The sequence below is a fragment of the Lissotriton vulgaris genome, chromosome 10 (assembly GCF_964263255.1).
Source record: "Lissotriton vulgaris chromosome 10, aLisVul1.2, whole genome shotgun sequence".
NCBI classification, from domain to species: Eukaryota; Metazoa; Chordata; class Amphibia; order Caudata; family Salamandridae; genus Lissotriton; species Lissotriton vulgaris.
This window is the reverse complement of record NC_141698.1, coordinates 21,778,353-21,795,875: the sequence shown is the minus strand read 5'-3', so window position 1 is coordinate 21,795,875 and position 17,523 is coordinate 21,778,353. Positions and strand designations below refer to the sequence as shown.

Below are 17,523 nucleotides of genomic sequence, written 5' to 3'. Positions count from 1 at the left end.
ACATACCATAGGGTTATGGACAGAACGCTAATCTACAAGGTTGCGCACAACATAGGGTCATAAACCACAGAGTGTGTACAGCACAGAGTGGTATACCATAGGGTTATGCGCAGAACGGTAAACCACGAGGTTGTGTACAACTTAGGGTGGTAAACCACAGAGCGTGCACAACACAACACATACCATAGGGTTATGGACAGAACGCTAATCTACAAGGTTGCGCACAACATAGGGTCATAAACCACAGAGTGTGTACAGCACAGAGTGGTATACCATAGGGTTATGTGCAGAACGGTAAACCACGAGGTGGTGTACAGCATAGGGTGGTAAACCACAGGGTGTGTATGTGTACAACACAGGGTGATAAACCATAGGTTTGTGTGCAGAACGGTACACCAAGAGGTTGTGTACAGCATAGGGTGGGAAACCATTGAGCTGTGTATGGCACAGGGTTGTAACCCGTTGGATTGTGTAGAGCACAGTGTGGTAAACCACAGGGTTGTGCACAGCAGTGGGTTGCAAACTTTCGGATTGTGCACAGTACTGCATGTTAAACCACAGGGTTGTGCTCCGCACAGGGTGGTTATCCATCGAATAGTGCACAGCACAGGGTAGTAACGCATCAAATGTACACAGCTCAGGGTTGCATAGTAAACCATTGGATTGAACAGCACAGAGTAGCACCATCCTGCGCTCTACAATACAATCCGTTGGTTTACAACCCTTTACTGTGCACAATCGATGGGTTAACACCCCATGTTGTGCACAATCCAATGCATTACAAATGGTAACGCATCGGATTGTGCACAGCATGGGTTGGTAAAACATAGGGTTGTGCACAGGATGGTAAACCACATCGTTGTGTGCAGAAAAAGATAATAAAGCCAAGAATTTCGTAAAACACAGTGTGGTAAAAGCCAGAGATGTGTGCGGCACGGTTCATTTTGCACTGCACGGGGTTGTGACGGATTGCACCCTCATGATTTAGGGAAAGAGGCTGCGTACGACATAACTGTGTACGCGGCGTGATTACGCACAACACAAGGTTACGGGCGAATTAGGGTTTTGGATTAAGCCTTCTTTCTGATAGGAAGGGACAGTGCATGGCACATGGCGGTGCATACGCTGGTATGGTGTGGGGAAGGGCCCCTAATGCGTTCTGTGCAACACAGGGGTCTCCAAGGCATTCCATGCATTAAAGATAACCAGCAAACAGCCTTGCAGCACGTTTGCACACGTCCTTGTGCAGTCTTCACGCGCAGACAGTTCATTCTCACGGGAGACCGGAGCAGACCATGTAAAAGACGCTTTTTAGGTCTTGTGGCGTTAACCGCGCGTAAGCGCGGTCTCGTCAGAGACCTATAGTCAGCGACACAGCTTTCCAGGAGACAGGAGCTGGCCGCGCGCATCTTGAAGAAGGCGCTGCTGTGGCCATCTCCTGTCTCCTGGGAAGCGCAAACACACACGCATGCTCAGACACACACACGAGCGCCCATATACGCACGCACACATACAGGGACTCCCCCCCCCCCCCCCGCCCGCACACACACACACACGAGCGCACCGAGACCGCCCCCCCCCCCCGCCGCCACCTAGAAATGTGCGCACCAACCAAAAAGGTCTCCCATGCTCTAGCAGTCTTGTGCCCTGATGGCTCTCTCGCTCTGGGCCCCCACCTCTCCTCACCTGCCTCACCAGTTCTCCAAATTGTGTTCTACTCTCTGTAGCAGAGAGAGGTCAAAATGTCACCGCCGGCCGCTCGATGTCTAGCCCGGCTCACAGGCCGCGAGTGGCTCATCGGTGCCCAACAGCTCCTGCATACAATTGTCGCAGTGGACAATGCTTCCGCGCTCAGCTGCGGCCCCGGCAGCAACCAGGAATACCACGGAGGCACGGACCTGGGGCACTCTCTTCGCTAAGCAGAGTTAGCGTCAGGTCAGGGCTGGGGTCCGGGCACCCGCACAACTCCAGGTCCATGCCACACTCTGGCACCAGCTCACAACGGCAGTCGCAGGTTGGGCCGCGCACAACACTCCCATGTCGGGTGGCTGGGGCTCCGCGGTCCACTGCAGCTCCGGAGGTCGCAGATTGAAGCCCAGCGTATTTGGTGACCGGGACGACAGGTAGGATATCGCGGATTTAGGATTTACAGCAGGATTGTGTAGGATTACTACGGGGCTACGTGACCCGGGCTAAGACACGCCCCCCATGCTGGTTGTCATTGCATGCGCACGTCTTGTTTTTCAAGCGATTGAGAAAGTGAAAGCGATCGCTTTGTCTTCCGTGCCTCCCAGGCTCGCTGCGAGACGGAGCTGCGAATAATAACTGCCGGCAGCCCCGTGCTGAGTTGCATTATCAGAGTTGTGTGAATAATAACTGCGTCAGCCCCGTGCTGAGGTGCATCATCAGAGCTGTGTGAATAATAACTGAGTCAGCCCCGTGCGTGAGGTGCATCATCAGAGCTGTGTGAATAATAACAGCTGTGAGCCTGTGCCTGAGGTGCATCATCAGAGCTGTGTGAATAATAACTGAGTCAGCCCCGTGCGTGAGGTGCATCATCAGAGCTGTGTGAATAATAACTGCGTCAGCCCCGTGCTGAGGTGCATCATTAGAGCTGTGTGAATAATAACAGCTGTGAGCCTGTGCCTGAGGTGCATCATCAGAGTTGTGTGAATAATAACTGTGTCAGCCACGTGCTGAGGTGCATCATCAGAGCTGTGTGAATAATAACTAAGTCAGCCCCGTGCCTGAGGTGCATCATCAGAGCTGTGTGAATAATGCAAATGCTACTTACCAGTATGCATCTGTTCTTGGCATGTAGGGCTGCTGACATTCATATCTGTGCATAGATCGCCACCTAGTGTTGGGTCCGGATGATTGCACATTGTTGTACTGGAAGAGTCTTCGAAGTATCACGAGATAGGTGGCTCCTCCCCTGGACTACAGTGCGCATGGGCATCGCCTCCATCCCCAGATTGTTTTTAGCCATTGGCAGAGATGGAGTGAAGAATGTGAGTGATGACCATGCTATGAGCATATGTATGTAAATGAATGAATTCTGCAGCTGCTACAGGCGCCGGGGAGGAGGGTGGGCGATATGAATGTCAGCAGCCCTACATGCCAAGAACAGATGCATACTGGTAAGTAGCATTTGCAGTTCGAGGCATGTGGGTTGCTGAATTCATATCTGTGCATAGAATACATAGCAGTCCCTCCATTAACGGCGGCCGCCCGTGCCAGCTGCAGCAGTCTGAAAAAGTGTTTTTAGAACAGCCTGACCAACAGCTGCCTGTTGTTTGGAATGCACGTCTACACAGTAGTGTTTAGTGAAAGTATGTGTGGTAGACCATGTGGCTGCTCTACAGATATCTTCTAAGGGAATGTTACCTAGGAAAGCCATAGAGGCCCCCAACTTCCTGGTGGAGTGGGCCCTCGGTGGGATAGTGAGAGTGCGCTTAGCTTTAGCATAACAGACTTGAATGCACTTCACTATCCACCTAGCAATCCCTGCTTTAGAGATAGCGTTTCCCTTGTGGTGAGTGGCAAAAGCAACAAAAAGCTGCTTGGTTTTGCGAAAATCTTTTGTCCTGTCTACATAATACATCAAGGCCCTCTTAACATCAAGGGTGTGGAGCATGTGCTCCGCCAGTGTTTCTGGGTTTTGGAAAAACACCGGCAATTCAATTGTCTGGTTTAAGTGGAATTGGGATACCACTTTGGGCAGGAATTTAGGGTTAGTGCGTAGCACCACCCTGTTAGCATGTACCTGGAAGAAAGGTTCTTGGATGGTGAGCGCCTGCAGCTCGCTAACCCTCTGTAGCGAAGTAATAGCTACTAAGAACGCAACCTTCCAAGTCAGAAACTGAAGCTCACAAGAGTGCAGTGGCTCAAAGGGAGGACCCATCAGCCTCGTAAGAACCACATTGAGGTTCCATTCTGGAGCTGGTGGGGTCCTTGGTGGAATGACCCTTTTGAGTCCTTCCAGAAAGGCCTTGATAGCAGCGACCCTGAAGAGTGACAGGTGTTGTCTATTCTGGAGGTATGCTGCAATAGCAGACAGGTGAATGCGGATGGAAGAGTACGCCAGATTGCATTGGTACAGGTGGAAGAGATAGCAAATGATGTTTTGAATGGAAGCATCTAGCGGGTCGATATTGTGGTTAGCACAGTAGATGACGAACCTCTTCCATTTAGCCGCATAACAAGCTCTGGTAGTGGGCTTCCTTGCCTCCCGAATGATGTTCATGCAATCGGGAGGAAGATTGAGGTAGCCAAACTCTAGGACTTCAGGAGCCAGATCGCCAGGTTGAGCTGTTGCGGATCTGGGTGCTGAATGTCGCCATGGCTCTGCGTCAGAAGGCTGGGAGTGAGATGAAGCCTTTGATGCGGTACCACGGACAGTTCCAGAAACGTGGTGTACCATGGTTGGCGAGCCCACGTTGGAGCAACTAGGATGAGAGTCATCGAGTGCTGCCTGAGCTTGCGTGCCACCAGCGGTATCAGAGGTGCTGGGGGAAAAGCGTACGCAAATCTGCCTGACCAGTTCATCCACATCGCATTGCCCTGTGATTGGGGGTGTGGGAATCTGGCGGCGAAGCTTTGGCATTTTGCGTTCTCCTTTGTGGCGAACAGTTCTATCTCTGGATGACCCCACCTTTGGAAGTACGGTTGGAGTACTGATGGATGTATCTCCCACTCGTGCATCTGATGGCTGTGCCTGCTGAGCAGATCCGCCATTTGAATGTCCTTGCCCGGGAGATGCTCTGCCATGAGGAAGATGTTCCTCTGAATGGCCCACTTCCACATGCTCTGAGCCAGATGAGACAGCTGTGGAGAGTGTGTGCCTCCCTGCTTCTGGATGTAGTACATGGCCGTCATGTTGTCCGTCCGGATCAACACGACTTTGTTGCACAGATGTACTTTGAACGCCTTCAAGGCCATGAAGATTGCCATCAGTTCCAACACATTGATGTGCATCTTCCTTTGCTGTAGGGTCCATAGTCCCTGCACAGTGTAATGGAGTACATGCGCTCCCCATCCCTGGAGAGAGGCGTCCGTCATCAGGATAATCTGTGGGACAGGCTCTTGGAATGGTCGGCCCTTGCAAAGGTTGTGTGGATTCCACCAATGCAGAGAGTTGTATGCCCGACCGCTCACCAACACTAGGTCTGTCAGTTGCCCATGAGCCTGAGTCCACTGACGTGCAAGGCACTCCTGAAGCGGACGCATATGTAGTCTCGCGTGCGGGACGATGGAGATGCAGGAGGCCATCATGCCTATCAACTGCATGAACACCCTCGCTGGAAGCGAGTGTTGGGGTCTGAATCTTTGGATCAGCGCCTGGATACTGGCGATTCTCACTGAATTTGGCTGCGCGGTGGCTGCCAGAGTGTTGATTGTCGCGCCCAGGTACTGTCGCACGTGGGCGGGCTGGAGATGGGACTTTGGGTAGTTCAGAGAGAATCCCAGATCGTGCAGGAGATGAATGGTGCGTGACACGTGGTCGACGCACTGCTGTTCTGTCCTTGCTTGAATGAGCCAATCGTCCAGGTAGGGAAAAACGTGGACGTGCTGGCGACGGAGATGCGCCGCCACAGTCGCTAGGCACTTGGTAAACACTCTCGGTGCCGTGGTGACCCCGAACGGCAGAACCTTGAACTGGTAATGCTGGTCTAAGATCGTGAATCTGAGGTACTTCCTGTGGGAAGGATGCAGGGGGATATGAAAATAGGCATCTTTCAGATCCAGCGTAGCCAGGAAGTCCCCCTGTTGAAGCAGGGGAAGCACCTGCTGCAACGTGAGCATATGGAAGTGCTCCGAGAGGATGTACCAGTTCAGGGGCCTGAGGTCCAGGATCGGCCTGAGGGATCCGTCCTTTTTGGGAATTAGAAAATACAGGGAGTAAACCCCTGTTCCCCGCTCTTGCAATGGAACGAGCTCTATTGCCCCTTTTTGCAGCATGACTAGAACTTCTTGCTGCAACAAGGTCAAGTGCTCGCCTGACATAGGACGGCTCCTTGGGGGTATGTCCGGTGGAATGGACGTAAGCTCTAGACAGTACCCGTACTGGATAATAGACCTCACCCACCTGTCCGTGGTGATGGACTTCCACGCCGGCAGGAACTGCTGGAGTCTCCCCCCGACCGGTGTTGCATGGCCGGGGGGCAGTGACAAGACGTCACTGTTTGTTGGTGGCGGTGGACCTGGAGCTATTGTTGCCACGTCCCCTGCCCTTGACATTATTGCCTCTGTAACCACCTCTATTTTTATTGTTATACGAGGCTTGGGTGTTATTCTTGTAATATTGTGTGGACTGGGATGCTTGTCCCCTTGAGGTGCCTCTGGAGTTTGAGCGGCGAAAGGAACCACTCCGAAACTGCTGACTTTGTAAAGCCCCCATGGACTTGGCAGTTTCCGTATCTTTTTTCATTTTTTCCAGTGTGGCATCCACCTCAGGGCCAAACAGATGGTCAGGATTCACTGTCTGATTCAGTATCGTTGTTTGGATGTCGGGTTTGAACCCCGAAATTCTAAGCCAGGCATGGCGTCTAAGCAGCACACTAGTATTGATAGCCCTGGAGGCTGTGTCTGCCACATCCAGCGCACATTTGATGGATGCATTCGTAATGAGTTTACCCTCCTGAATCAGCATCTCCCCCGCCTCTTTGTATTGGTCAGGCAAGTGTTGCAGTATGGCCTCTAATGTGTCATAATGGGCCCTATCATAACGTGCAAGCAAGGCTTGGGTGTTAGATATTCTCCAGATATTAGCTGCCTGTGCAGCAATCCGTTTGCCTGAGGCCTCAAAGATCTTGGACTCTTTGTCTGGGGGAGGAGCGTCACCAGTAGTTTGAGAGTTGGCCCTCTTCCGAGCGTTGGAAACGACCAGGGAGTCCAATGGCAAGTGTCCCTTGATATATGTAGGATCCGTGGGTGCTGCCTTATATTTCCTGTCGATGCGAGGGTTGACCACACGCGCTCGGGTGGGCTCCTTGAAAACCTCCGTTGCATGTTTAAGCACCCCCTTCAGCATCGGTAGCGTTTTGACTGACTTTTCGGCTACCGAGAAGGTGTCGAATAAGAAGTCCACATCCACGGGGTCCGAGTGCAGCTCGACGTCGTGGTTAGCAGCAGCTCTCTCTATCAGAGCATTGAAGGCCGTCGAATCCTCAGTCGGGGACGTCTTGGCCGCAAAAAGTTGAGCGTCCTGACCCGCCTGCGGGTCCTCCGGGTCGCCTCCGGCGGACCACGGAACGTGCTCCTCCTCCGGATCCGAGTACGCCGGATAGTCGTACTCGGCATCCTCCTCGTCAGCACCGGCTGCGGCGGAATGCGTCGGCGAGTACCCCAGGGTTTGTGGGGACACAGGTTCCACCAAAGCCGAAGAGCCCTCGGAGTCCCTTTTGTTTTTGAGAGGGATCTTAAAATGTTCCAACGCCGGCTCCGTCGTGATCTTCCTTTTGAGGAGCGACAGTTTCCCGGTGTTGGGGTCGATGGTTACCTCACGACGTTCCTCTTCAGCAAGCGGTTGGAGTCGAAGCTTCGACACCACCAAGGCCGCTTTAGGTGCCAATACCTCCTTCGAGGGTCCACTCTGCTTCGGCGCGAAGGCCTTCGGCGCCGACTTGGGAGGAAAGGTGAAACGGATAGGCGTGTGCTCCTTCGCAGGCTTAGGCGGGAGCTTTGGCGCCACAGTGTCTTTTCGAATCCGCTGCAAGGATTCCGCCACCTTTTTCGTCAAGGCCGGAGAGGGCTTGACCGGCTCGAGCGACTTTTCGGCATCGAGAGCCCGATCACCCGCATGCGCCTTCTTCGGGGCCGACGCCCCATGGCCATGCGCGTCGTCGCCCAGACGCTTCTTCGGAGCAGACTTCGGGTCCACAACCCCTTTAGGAGCCGACGCAGCCGCGTCGGACGATTTCGCCTTCGGCACCGACCCCGAGGACTTTGGGTCGGCCATCTTGGCGTGGCTCTTCGAGTCGGCCATTTTGGTTTTCTTGGAAGTTGACGCCTCCAGAACCTTCTTCACTAGCGCAACTTTCACTTTCGGTTTCGCATCCGAGGGTGCGTGACCAGTTGGCTTCACTTTCGTTTTCTTCGACGTAAGTGATGGGTCATAAATGTCCGTGACCGGGCCGGAGGCGGGGACGTAGGACTCATAGTTAGATCTTGGGTAAGGCCCGAAGGCGATCCCTCGACCTGGGCCGTAGGAGGGGTAATAACCCCAGAGTCTGGTTGGGGATGCTCCTCCTCCGAGCTATCACCCATAGTGGCAAAAGCCTGATCGTCGTCCCCTACCTCGTCGGTGACTTCGTCAAAGTTCTCCGCACCCTCGTCGTAGGTTTCCCCTTCGGATGCGGGATTAGAGTCCGAACCTTGAACGTCGTCTTCTCCCTCGACAGATTCCTGGAAAATGTCATCTGGTGGGGGCGCCGAAGCCGATAACTTAGCCTGGAGCCTATTGGCCCGACGAATCTTTAAAGTCTTCTTGCTCCGGAACTTCGAACACGCCATGCAGGTGTCTTCGCGGTGATCCGGCGACAAGCAGGTATTGCACACAGGGTGCACGTCGAGGTGTGAATATTTAGAGTTACACACCGGGCACTTCTTAAACGGAGTTCGCTCCATAGCAAGAGTGTAGTGTAGGCCCGTCCGCGCCGAAAGCACGTGGAAGGGCAGCAAGAGATCGGAGCTGAGAGTCAGAAAGAAAACCCGTACGCAACTATACCGACGCCCAGCCTAAAGACCTTTTGGTCTCGAGTCGAAGTTGAACAACTATCGGTTCCGACAGAGGGAACCGAAACACATCCGAACCCAATGGCGGAAAAAAACAATCTGGGGATGGAGGCGATGCCCATGCGCACTGTAGTCCAGGGGAGGAGCCACCTATCTCGTGATACTTCGAAGACTCTTCCAGGACAACAATGTGCAATCATCCGGACCCAACACTAGGTGGCGATCTATGCACAGATATGAATTCAGCAGCCCACATGCCTCGAACTAACTGCTTCAGCCCCGTGTGTGAGGTGCATTATCAGAGCTGTGTGAATAACAGATGTGAGCAACAGCATACTCTTGCACAAGACACGCCCCCCATGCTGGTTGTCATTGCATGCGCACGTCTTGTTTTTCAAGCGATTGAGAAAGTGAAAGCGATCGCTTTGTCTTCCGTGCCTCCCGGGCTCGCTGCGAGACGGAGCTGCGAATAATAACTGCCGGCAGCCCCGTGCTGAGTTGCATTATCAGAGTTGTGTGAATAATAACTGCGTCAGCCCCGTGCTGAGGTGCATCATCAGAGCTGTGTGAATAATAACTGAGTCAGCCCCGTGCGTGAGGTGCATCATCAGAGCTGTGTGAATAATAACTGCGTCAGCCCCGTGCTGAGGTGCATCATTAGAGCTGTGTGAATAATAACAGCTGTGAGCCTGTGCCTGAGGTGCATCATCAGAGCTGTGTGAATAATAACTGAGTCAGCCCCGTGCGTGAGGTGCATCATCAGAGCTGTGTGAATAATAACTGCGTCAGCCCCGTGCTGAGGTGCATCATCAGAGCTGTGTGAATAATAACTGCTTCAGCCCCGTGTGTGAGGTGCATTATCAGAGCTGTGTGAATAACAGATGTGAGCAACAGCATACTCTTGCACACACTCACTGCTCACCAATTCAAAGTTTTCTAAAAAATGTATGCAACGCATTGTCATACACAATGCCAATAACTCAAACTTTAATGCTGCGAGACCTATTGCATTGTAAATGCTTGTTTAAAGTGTCAGAAGAAGATGGAATTGTTTTTTTGAAAACACAGGCTAACAGTCACATTCTATAAAAGCATTGCCTGCGCACCTACACAGCTCTACTTTATTTTCTAGAACTATTTGATTCCTTGCCTAGCCTCTCACTGGTGGGTGGGATGCTGCAGGGACTATAGGCAGTAAGACACAGATGCGAGTGCTGCAGGGCCGTTTTAGATTTGCATCCTTCTGGTGCGGAGACCTAGCGTTCAGCTGAGTTGGCCAATGACATTATCTGGTAATAGACTTCCAATTCTCTAGTCAGCTTGTGGAGAGCGTTTCATAAAGGTAAATTGTATAAAAATGTATTTCACAAACGCCAAGTTCTCGCAGATATGTTAGCACATGGGTCAAATTCTTTTTAACCACGCCCAGTTTTTTGCAGAACCAGGTAGCGCGAGATTCCAACGATCACAACAGTGGGTAAAAGGGGAAGCCCTGAGTAGAACTCTGGTTTATATGTACCGTGGTTGATTACTTAACTAACTACAGTACATCTCCGTCCCCGCAAGTAAATTACTTTCTGTTTTGCGTTATGTTATTTGATTGGGCTGGTATTAATGTTAATCAACCTGTTTTACAATTATTCCAACTGATTTCTGAATTCTCCCAGAGTCATCTGTCATCTATAAACATGTTTGGGGATTGTAGTAGACGCATGGCTACTGAGTTTGCAGTGGGCTTGATGCAAGGCCTCATCAAATGATAGGAAGCCCTTGTGGTAGTAGGGCAAGAGAGCGGAATTCTGTTCCATGTGAGGGTTGCATCTCCAGGTGATTACGGTACCCCACTACACACACCACTTGTGACACACCACTTGTGACAAAGCCACTGCCGAGGACATCGCCACTGCCGAGGACATCGCCACTGCCGAGGACATCGCCACTGCCGACGACAACGCCACTGCCGACGACAACGCCACTGCCGACGACAACGCCACTGCCGACGACAACGCCACTGCCGACGACAACGCCACTGCCGACGACAACGCCACTGCCCTGGTTCTCCTCTGGAAGCCGTTGTATTTCATTATTCCCAAAGCTATAGAATAGCAGACAGTGTAAAGTGAATATGTAAAACCCCACCCTGAGTTAATGCTGTCTGGACGAATACTTCGGAATCATTGGACAAGACTACATTTAAAGGAAGAAATTTACTTTCTTAGCCCTGCATCTGAAGTAGAGAGGAATGGAGCAGCACTCAGTAGAACAAGCATTAAAAATGCAATGGGTCTCGCCTTTCATTTAGTTAAAGACTTTTGCTTCGCTATACAACACCATTAGGAAAGCAAATGGCTTTAACTTAATCAAAGGCGATATTTCATTTTCAATGCTTGTTTAAATAAGGGGTGGCGGCGTATGTCCTTGTCAATATCAGCCCTGAGTGACCCGATCATATCCCTCTGGGTCGGCGAAAAAAATATTGTTTGGGAGGGGTACTCATTTTGCAGTTTCATTGATTAATCTCTTGTATCCAAGACTCAAGAAGCATGAAGGATCTTTTGTTCAATTGTGGAAGGCACATTTATGCATATATACCCTCATGTGCTTCATTCCTCCTAGAGGACCATAGCTGGAGGTCTAAGCTGTCACTGTGCAGAACAGAGTTTATTAATAATGGGTGCACCTCAAATAAATGGCACTTTATAGGACACACAATTAGACCATAAAAAGCCAAAGATATTCAGTTGGCTGAGTTTATGAGTCTTTCAAAGAAATATGACAGATGGCCAGCCAGGTCTAGTAAGAATCAATCACCTCCATGGTGACTTTATGTATGACATTGCAATAGCAACTGCCTCATATAGATAGAAAATATCTTCCCACATGGAGCCAACAGTTTCATACGTCCATGTTTGACCAATCAAAAGATCAAGGATGAGGCTTGGCACTTTCTACATCCAATAAGAGTTCTCCAGAAAACTGTCTAAGTGAAGACCTATTACACTTGGTGGAGTTCTAGATAATAATGCATCTTCCTCTGCTCAGGGCTGTGGTTCACCTATTAGTTATTAAAAACAAACTGGGACTGAGTTATCCCACGATAAAGAAAACAAATACAAAGTCATAGTAAACAAGGCACGTACCTGAAAGCCTTCCAGTCGAATCTGCCATAACTCGGTGCTCTTATTCCGGCGATTGGTAGTAAGCATGGGACCGTAAAGGGGACTGCTGCTCAGAAACTTGCAGTGATAAGAATAGATGCTGGGCGCATTGACCTGTGAGACATTGAATGGAAGCTGCTCGCTACCATGTGTTAACTGGACATTGTACAAGGAGAACCACATTCTGGCTGAAACTTTGTAGAAGCGGTTATCAAGATCGAATCTGGAAGGAGAAGAAAAACTGGAATAAGCACAAGATCACCGATGTCAAATGCCTGTAGATCAGTAAATGGACAAGTACGGACTATATATTTAAAATATATTGGCGAGTAGATACATATTTTCATACAAATACATACATAAGACATGCCACATGAATGTTGTGGATTTCTAGCAAAGCGACACAGATGTGCATGCCTGCTGCATTCTGAATATACCAACGTTTCACAGATGAACCTTAAAAGCCCAATAGAACATTAAAAAAGCGTCCCTCCTGTATTCTGCGACTAAAGTTACAAGACAACAATATCACCAAGTAAAACACCATCATTGCATGTGTTAAGTTTAATTCACAACCTCATGCGCTCTGGGACATGTAGTCCTTGTTCACTTCAACTCGTCCAATTAATTTTACTTATTAGTTAACATTTGTTTGTAAAATGAAGGCTGAGACCTGAAAGATTGCATCTCTTGAAGGGCAGATTAATTCAGTATTCAAAACTATGATGGAAGACAGACAGATACAGCCACGAAGACGATAAACAATCATTCCAAACTCTTGTACTTACTTAAGGGTCAGCGGGGAGCCAGACACATTACGGTAAGTCAACACCAAGCTAAAGGGGAAAAAAAGTGGCGTTAGAAAAAGTGAACTTCTTCCAAGTGGGGAATGGAATGGAGTATATTTGTTGGATACGTACAGGCTGGAACATTACAGAAATCACGTCCAGGAGCTGTGACCTGCACTCACCTACTGTTTTCTAAAGTACAGAAAGACTTCTGCTGGTCAATGATGGAGGATCTGTCAAAGGTGTCATTAGTCAAATCATGCCAGCGGTCAGCAACAAACACTGAAATGTTCTTGGCCCAGAAGAGGATGCAAGGGACGCCTGAGGTATTGAAGGCTAGAGGAGGGTAAGTCACCTCTGTCTGCAGCAACTGTCGGCCTACGTGGTCCACCTCAAATGAAACATCTCTAGACACCTGCACGAGAAAAAGAAAGAAATGGGAAGTAGATCAAGCTCTCGTCTCTAAAAACATGTGGATTTGAGGAAGAACACAAACAAAAAGACATAGCCACCTTAACTTCCCTCTCTTTTTACTCTTGTTTTTTCTAGTGGGCTAACATGTACAGATGCCTCTAAAACTACTCTATCCTCAGAGCTGAAGACTCATAACGCTCATTTAGGAGGGTATATTACAAACCCAGTCACTTTGCAAGACAACTGCTTACTTTTCGTTGTACATTGTTCTTAGTGTCTCACATGGACCCCAAACATAAGCATTAGTGGCAAACATCAGTAGCACAAAGACCTGCCAGGGTGCTGTTGCAGGGCAGGTGAAGGGCAGTGGTGAACTGTACATATGTATACCATGGAGTCTTAATCTGTCATACAATTAAGCAGCTCCCTCCAGATTTGTTCCATGATTTTTCTGGCTTCAACATGGTCTTGGCTCCCACTCAGCTAGGGCAGGACATCTTCGGACTACCAATGACTTTAGCAGAAGAGAGGTACCACAGAGGAACACTGCTCATCAGTTTGTTTTGCATTGCAGTAATTTCACGTTTCTGAATTAAAATACATTTAAAGGGTGCTCTATGGAACGTCTAGAAATGACACACAGAGACGGTAGCTCCTACCTTTAAATTGTAAAAAATTGGCCAATCCCAGTTTTTATCCCTCCTGGAAGCTCAGAAAGGCAGTGAAGGAGGTTCAGGGAATGTCATTAACCTGAAAGGGACTGAGCTGAAGCTGGTCCACTCATAGTTTAGTGTAAGGAGAGACCAGAGATTTTAAGCCACAGCTCTTAAGGCCCAGGCCAATTAGACTCTGCACCAGTGGAGGGGGAGCTAGTCCTAGAACTATTGTGTGGTCGCTTAGGAGGAGGGGTTGTCCATTTCCCTAAACACATGCCCTGCACAAGTTCCCTCAAACCCCAGAAGGTCTGTGCCATCTTTGAGTTTCCTTAGAATTGTGCACTCTGGGATAGTTTGCAGTAAGGCAAACAGGATGTATTCTAAGGTGAGAAGGGCGACAGCTTGTAACTTTTCCTCCATTGGTTAGGGATCGTTCAGGACTCACCATTCACAAAGGCTACTGTACTGTACAAAAGTGGACCTCACAACCAGCTCATCAGAACACTTTCTGGACCTATGTTAGGACAGGGGAAGGACTGTACGTGCTGTTTGAGACCTGTGAGGGGACCTGAAGGGCCAGAACTGTTCCTGCTTGTACCAAGGACAAAGAGGTGGACTCCAAAGTTCAGTTGTCTGACCTCCTGTGTTTGGTACTGTGACACAGGCTGAAAGAGGCCTTATTCCTGAAGTGACCAGTTGCAACTGTAAAATGACTGGAACCTGCTGGTGACCTCTCCTGGAGTGAGTGAGTTATTACTTGCGGCGGACCATGTTTCACTCCAATGAATGATTCACATTCTTATGTGGGGCATGCAAGCAGTGACCTTCTCATGGACCCCCGAGTAACTTGCTCTCTTGAGGTGTCCTCCATGCAGTGCTTCAGTTACGTGGGCCTTGGACTGCTTTTCGCTTCTGTATGGGGGTGGCTCCTATCCTTTTCAAAGCGCAGGTGAAGTACAAAGGCTCCTTGGCCCAGAAGGCAAGAGTTCATTGCATTTTGTGATACTGGCTGCCAAACTGGACAGTGTTACTTCCGCTCCATTCAGAAAGTGTTCTGGGACCCCGCACAGATGTACATTCAAGTGCTTCTAAATAACAAGCTCTCGGCATTGCTGGGGAGCGGGAGGCATTCCTTTGAAGTCTGAGAAAAATGGTGGAATGGTGGTGTGCGAGCGGCTTCCTTTCAAGTCTGTTGGTGGGGGGGGGGGGGGTGGGGGGGGGGGGCAAATGGCGAGCGCGCCCACGGAGCACATGCACTGTCTATAATCCGCATTCAAAAGGCCTTTGGTAAGCTTTCCTGGAGCAGCACTCTATATCTCTCGCATAGCCATCGCTTACGCAATACGCTAGGCGAGACCTAAAAAGTTCCTCCGTAGGTCCTAAAAGTACTTTTAGGCGTTTGTTGCAACTAACTTAACCACAAACACAAATGAGGCCTTTTTTAGCCTCATCTGCTATTTTTGAGATGACAGAAGCAGACTTACCCGAGAAGGCCGCATAGCTGTGAGCAACGCAATGTAAGAGATGTCCTCTGACTTCATGGTGTTCAGAACCTGTCCAATTACCTCATCTAGAAGGAGAGAAAGATGCTGATATCAGTGAGAAAAGGACATGCCCCTTTCATTCAATGCCCCCCCCCAGCCCCCTCCCCCCAGCCCCCCCCCCCCCCAATAGAGGCCTCATATGTGGTTAAATCCGATGCAGTAAGAGGTTAGATTATTGCATGCACTTGTGAGGGGGCTGAGTGGGTGCAATGACATCTGTTCATTACTCTTCAAGTAAAATCATTCAAACACACTGTCAGACACCATATGGGAGCGCAAGTCAACATTGCTGACGGGGCTACTGGGTTACAAACGTGGTGGTTGGGGGTCATATGCATCTGATGCCATGGGTGTCCGTCATACTACGGCTCTAAAGTCTAGATCTAAAAATATCCATTCCACACTTGACTCACAGGGTATGCGGCAAAGCAGTCAAATACTTCTCAGAGAGGTAGTCTGGGAAGTCAGAACTCAACAATCTATGGACTCAATAGAATGCCATCCAGCCCAGAGGTTTCTTGTAAAATAAAAGTACTTTAATAATGTGACAAATCATAATACTGTACACGGTAATGGGGTATTCGTTACAAGGCTCTTCTGATACTGTACATTTAAACCAATCGCAAAGTTGCACACCCACCTGGGGATCTAAATAAGGGGCACTAACTCTTGCCCTACTACAGCGATCCAGTACTATGTCTCTAGCTCCCACCCGCCTAAGGGGATGTGCTACTGTTGAGAATCTTTGGCAAGAACTTGGTTATGCAGGGTACCCGTAGATCAGTTTAAATTGCTTCTTGCTAAAGAGTTCGTAGTGGCACTCATCCCGGATATCAGTTTGCAGGTCTATGGCAAGGCAGGGTCTTTTTCCTTTCTCAACCGGCCTCATTTTACCTGTTCCCACGGAGCGATGTTCGGTGTAGATGCAGTCGGGTTGCAGCAAATGGTAGGGTCCCCCGACAGTAGGAGTGGAGACACAGTAGTGGCCTCATCTATCAGGTCAAGTGAGAGCTGCGGCATGACAGACAGGGAGTTAGCAGTTATTTTCACCTTGACAGTTTCGGGGTGCGAGGACATCCACATGCACTGTTTAGTGGTGGCGGCAGGCAAAGCCCCTCAGTTCGCAAAGATGCTGGACAAAACGCTGGTACTAGAAGTTGGTGTTCCTTCAAGCAGTTTTCCAAATGACCCATGTAGGGAGGCCTGGTGTTTCCTCAAAGCTTGATTCAGCACTAGGCTCACTTAAGAATGAAAATCTGCTTCTTCTTGGTATTCCATGAACCAAGGACACAGCTTCTCTTCTTCTAGATAGTCCTCCGCTTTCAAGGTCAGCCGCTCTCTTAACCTCTCTAGACAGACCGGTAAGTTTCTGGGATCAAGTCGGACTCACAATTTCTCCAGCAAGTTGCGTAGATTTCTGGTGCTACACCCTCATCTCTGGGAGACTGGCTGTGCTGCAGACACCATCCCAACTCAAAGAATCTCTTGGAGTTCTCTGCAGAGCATTCGCTTCCTTGTTCAAGAAGAACTTGAAGAAACAAAGTGAGGTGGTGCTGGTCCCCCTTTTATACTCCTTTTAGGACAGGGGATATGGATCCACTGTCTAAGGTCATAAAAACTGTCTAAGTTGGTTCACTTTCAATTGTAAGTTTCTGGCTGCAGTGCAGACGTATCATGTTTACAAGGTGATGGCTCTCACAGCAGGTAGTGATGATGTTGGCTCCAAGTACGAGGACCTAAAACAAGGACACTAGTTGCGAAGACACTGCACTTGGCTGTCATCAGCATTCCTACCAATCTGAGACAAAAAGCAGGCCCTGGCTAGAACCTTCTTGACATTTAACAGATTCTGCAGATTCACCACTATTCAAACCTTCCACGAAATAGCAGTGATTGGGAAGAGGAAGGACTAATCAATCAGCAATCTCTTGCTAAAAGCACCTCATAGATAGGTAGCCCTGCCTCCATCCTCTCTCTTCAGTTTCTGTCTCTTCACCACCCAGCTAGATAAATGCCGGCAAAACACTTTCACTGTCTGGGTAAACGACATCCACCCTCCATCTTGCAACCATGCTAAACCAGTGGCAATTCAACATGATCACACAGCCCGGGCAATCATGTTCTCACAACACACGGAGTCTTGCAACCTTACATGGGCCACACCTCAACCTGGCGATGCACACAAGATTCTATCAGACACCAAGCCTCCATCCCATGATGGACACGA

General features: G+C 49.6%; 1 protein-coding gene across 1 annotated transcript in view; it reads right to left on the bottom strand.

Moving 5' to 3' along the window:
- The window catches only part of ATP6AP1 (ATPase H+ transporting accessory protein 1), a 68,169-nt gene that overhangs the window by 13,803 nt on the left and 36,843 nt on the right, over positions 1 to 17,523 (bottom strand). Inside the window, exons 6-9 of the mRNA XM_086940290.1 lie at positions 15,237 to 15,322; positions 12,865 to 13,097; positions 12,683 to 12,730; positions 11,877 to 12,117 (exon numbers count right to left, since the gene is read on the bottom strand). Of these exons, the coding sequence (XP_086796416.1) occupies positions 11,877 to 12,117; positions 12,683 to 12,730; positions 12,865 to 13,097; positions 15,237 to 15,322 (608 nt within the window). The remainder of the gene's footprint in view (positions 1 to 11,876; positions 12,118 to 12,682; positions 12,731 to 12,864; positions 13,098 to 15,236; positions 15,323 to 17,523) is intronic.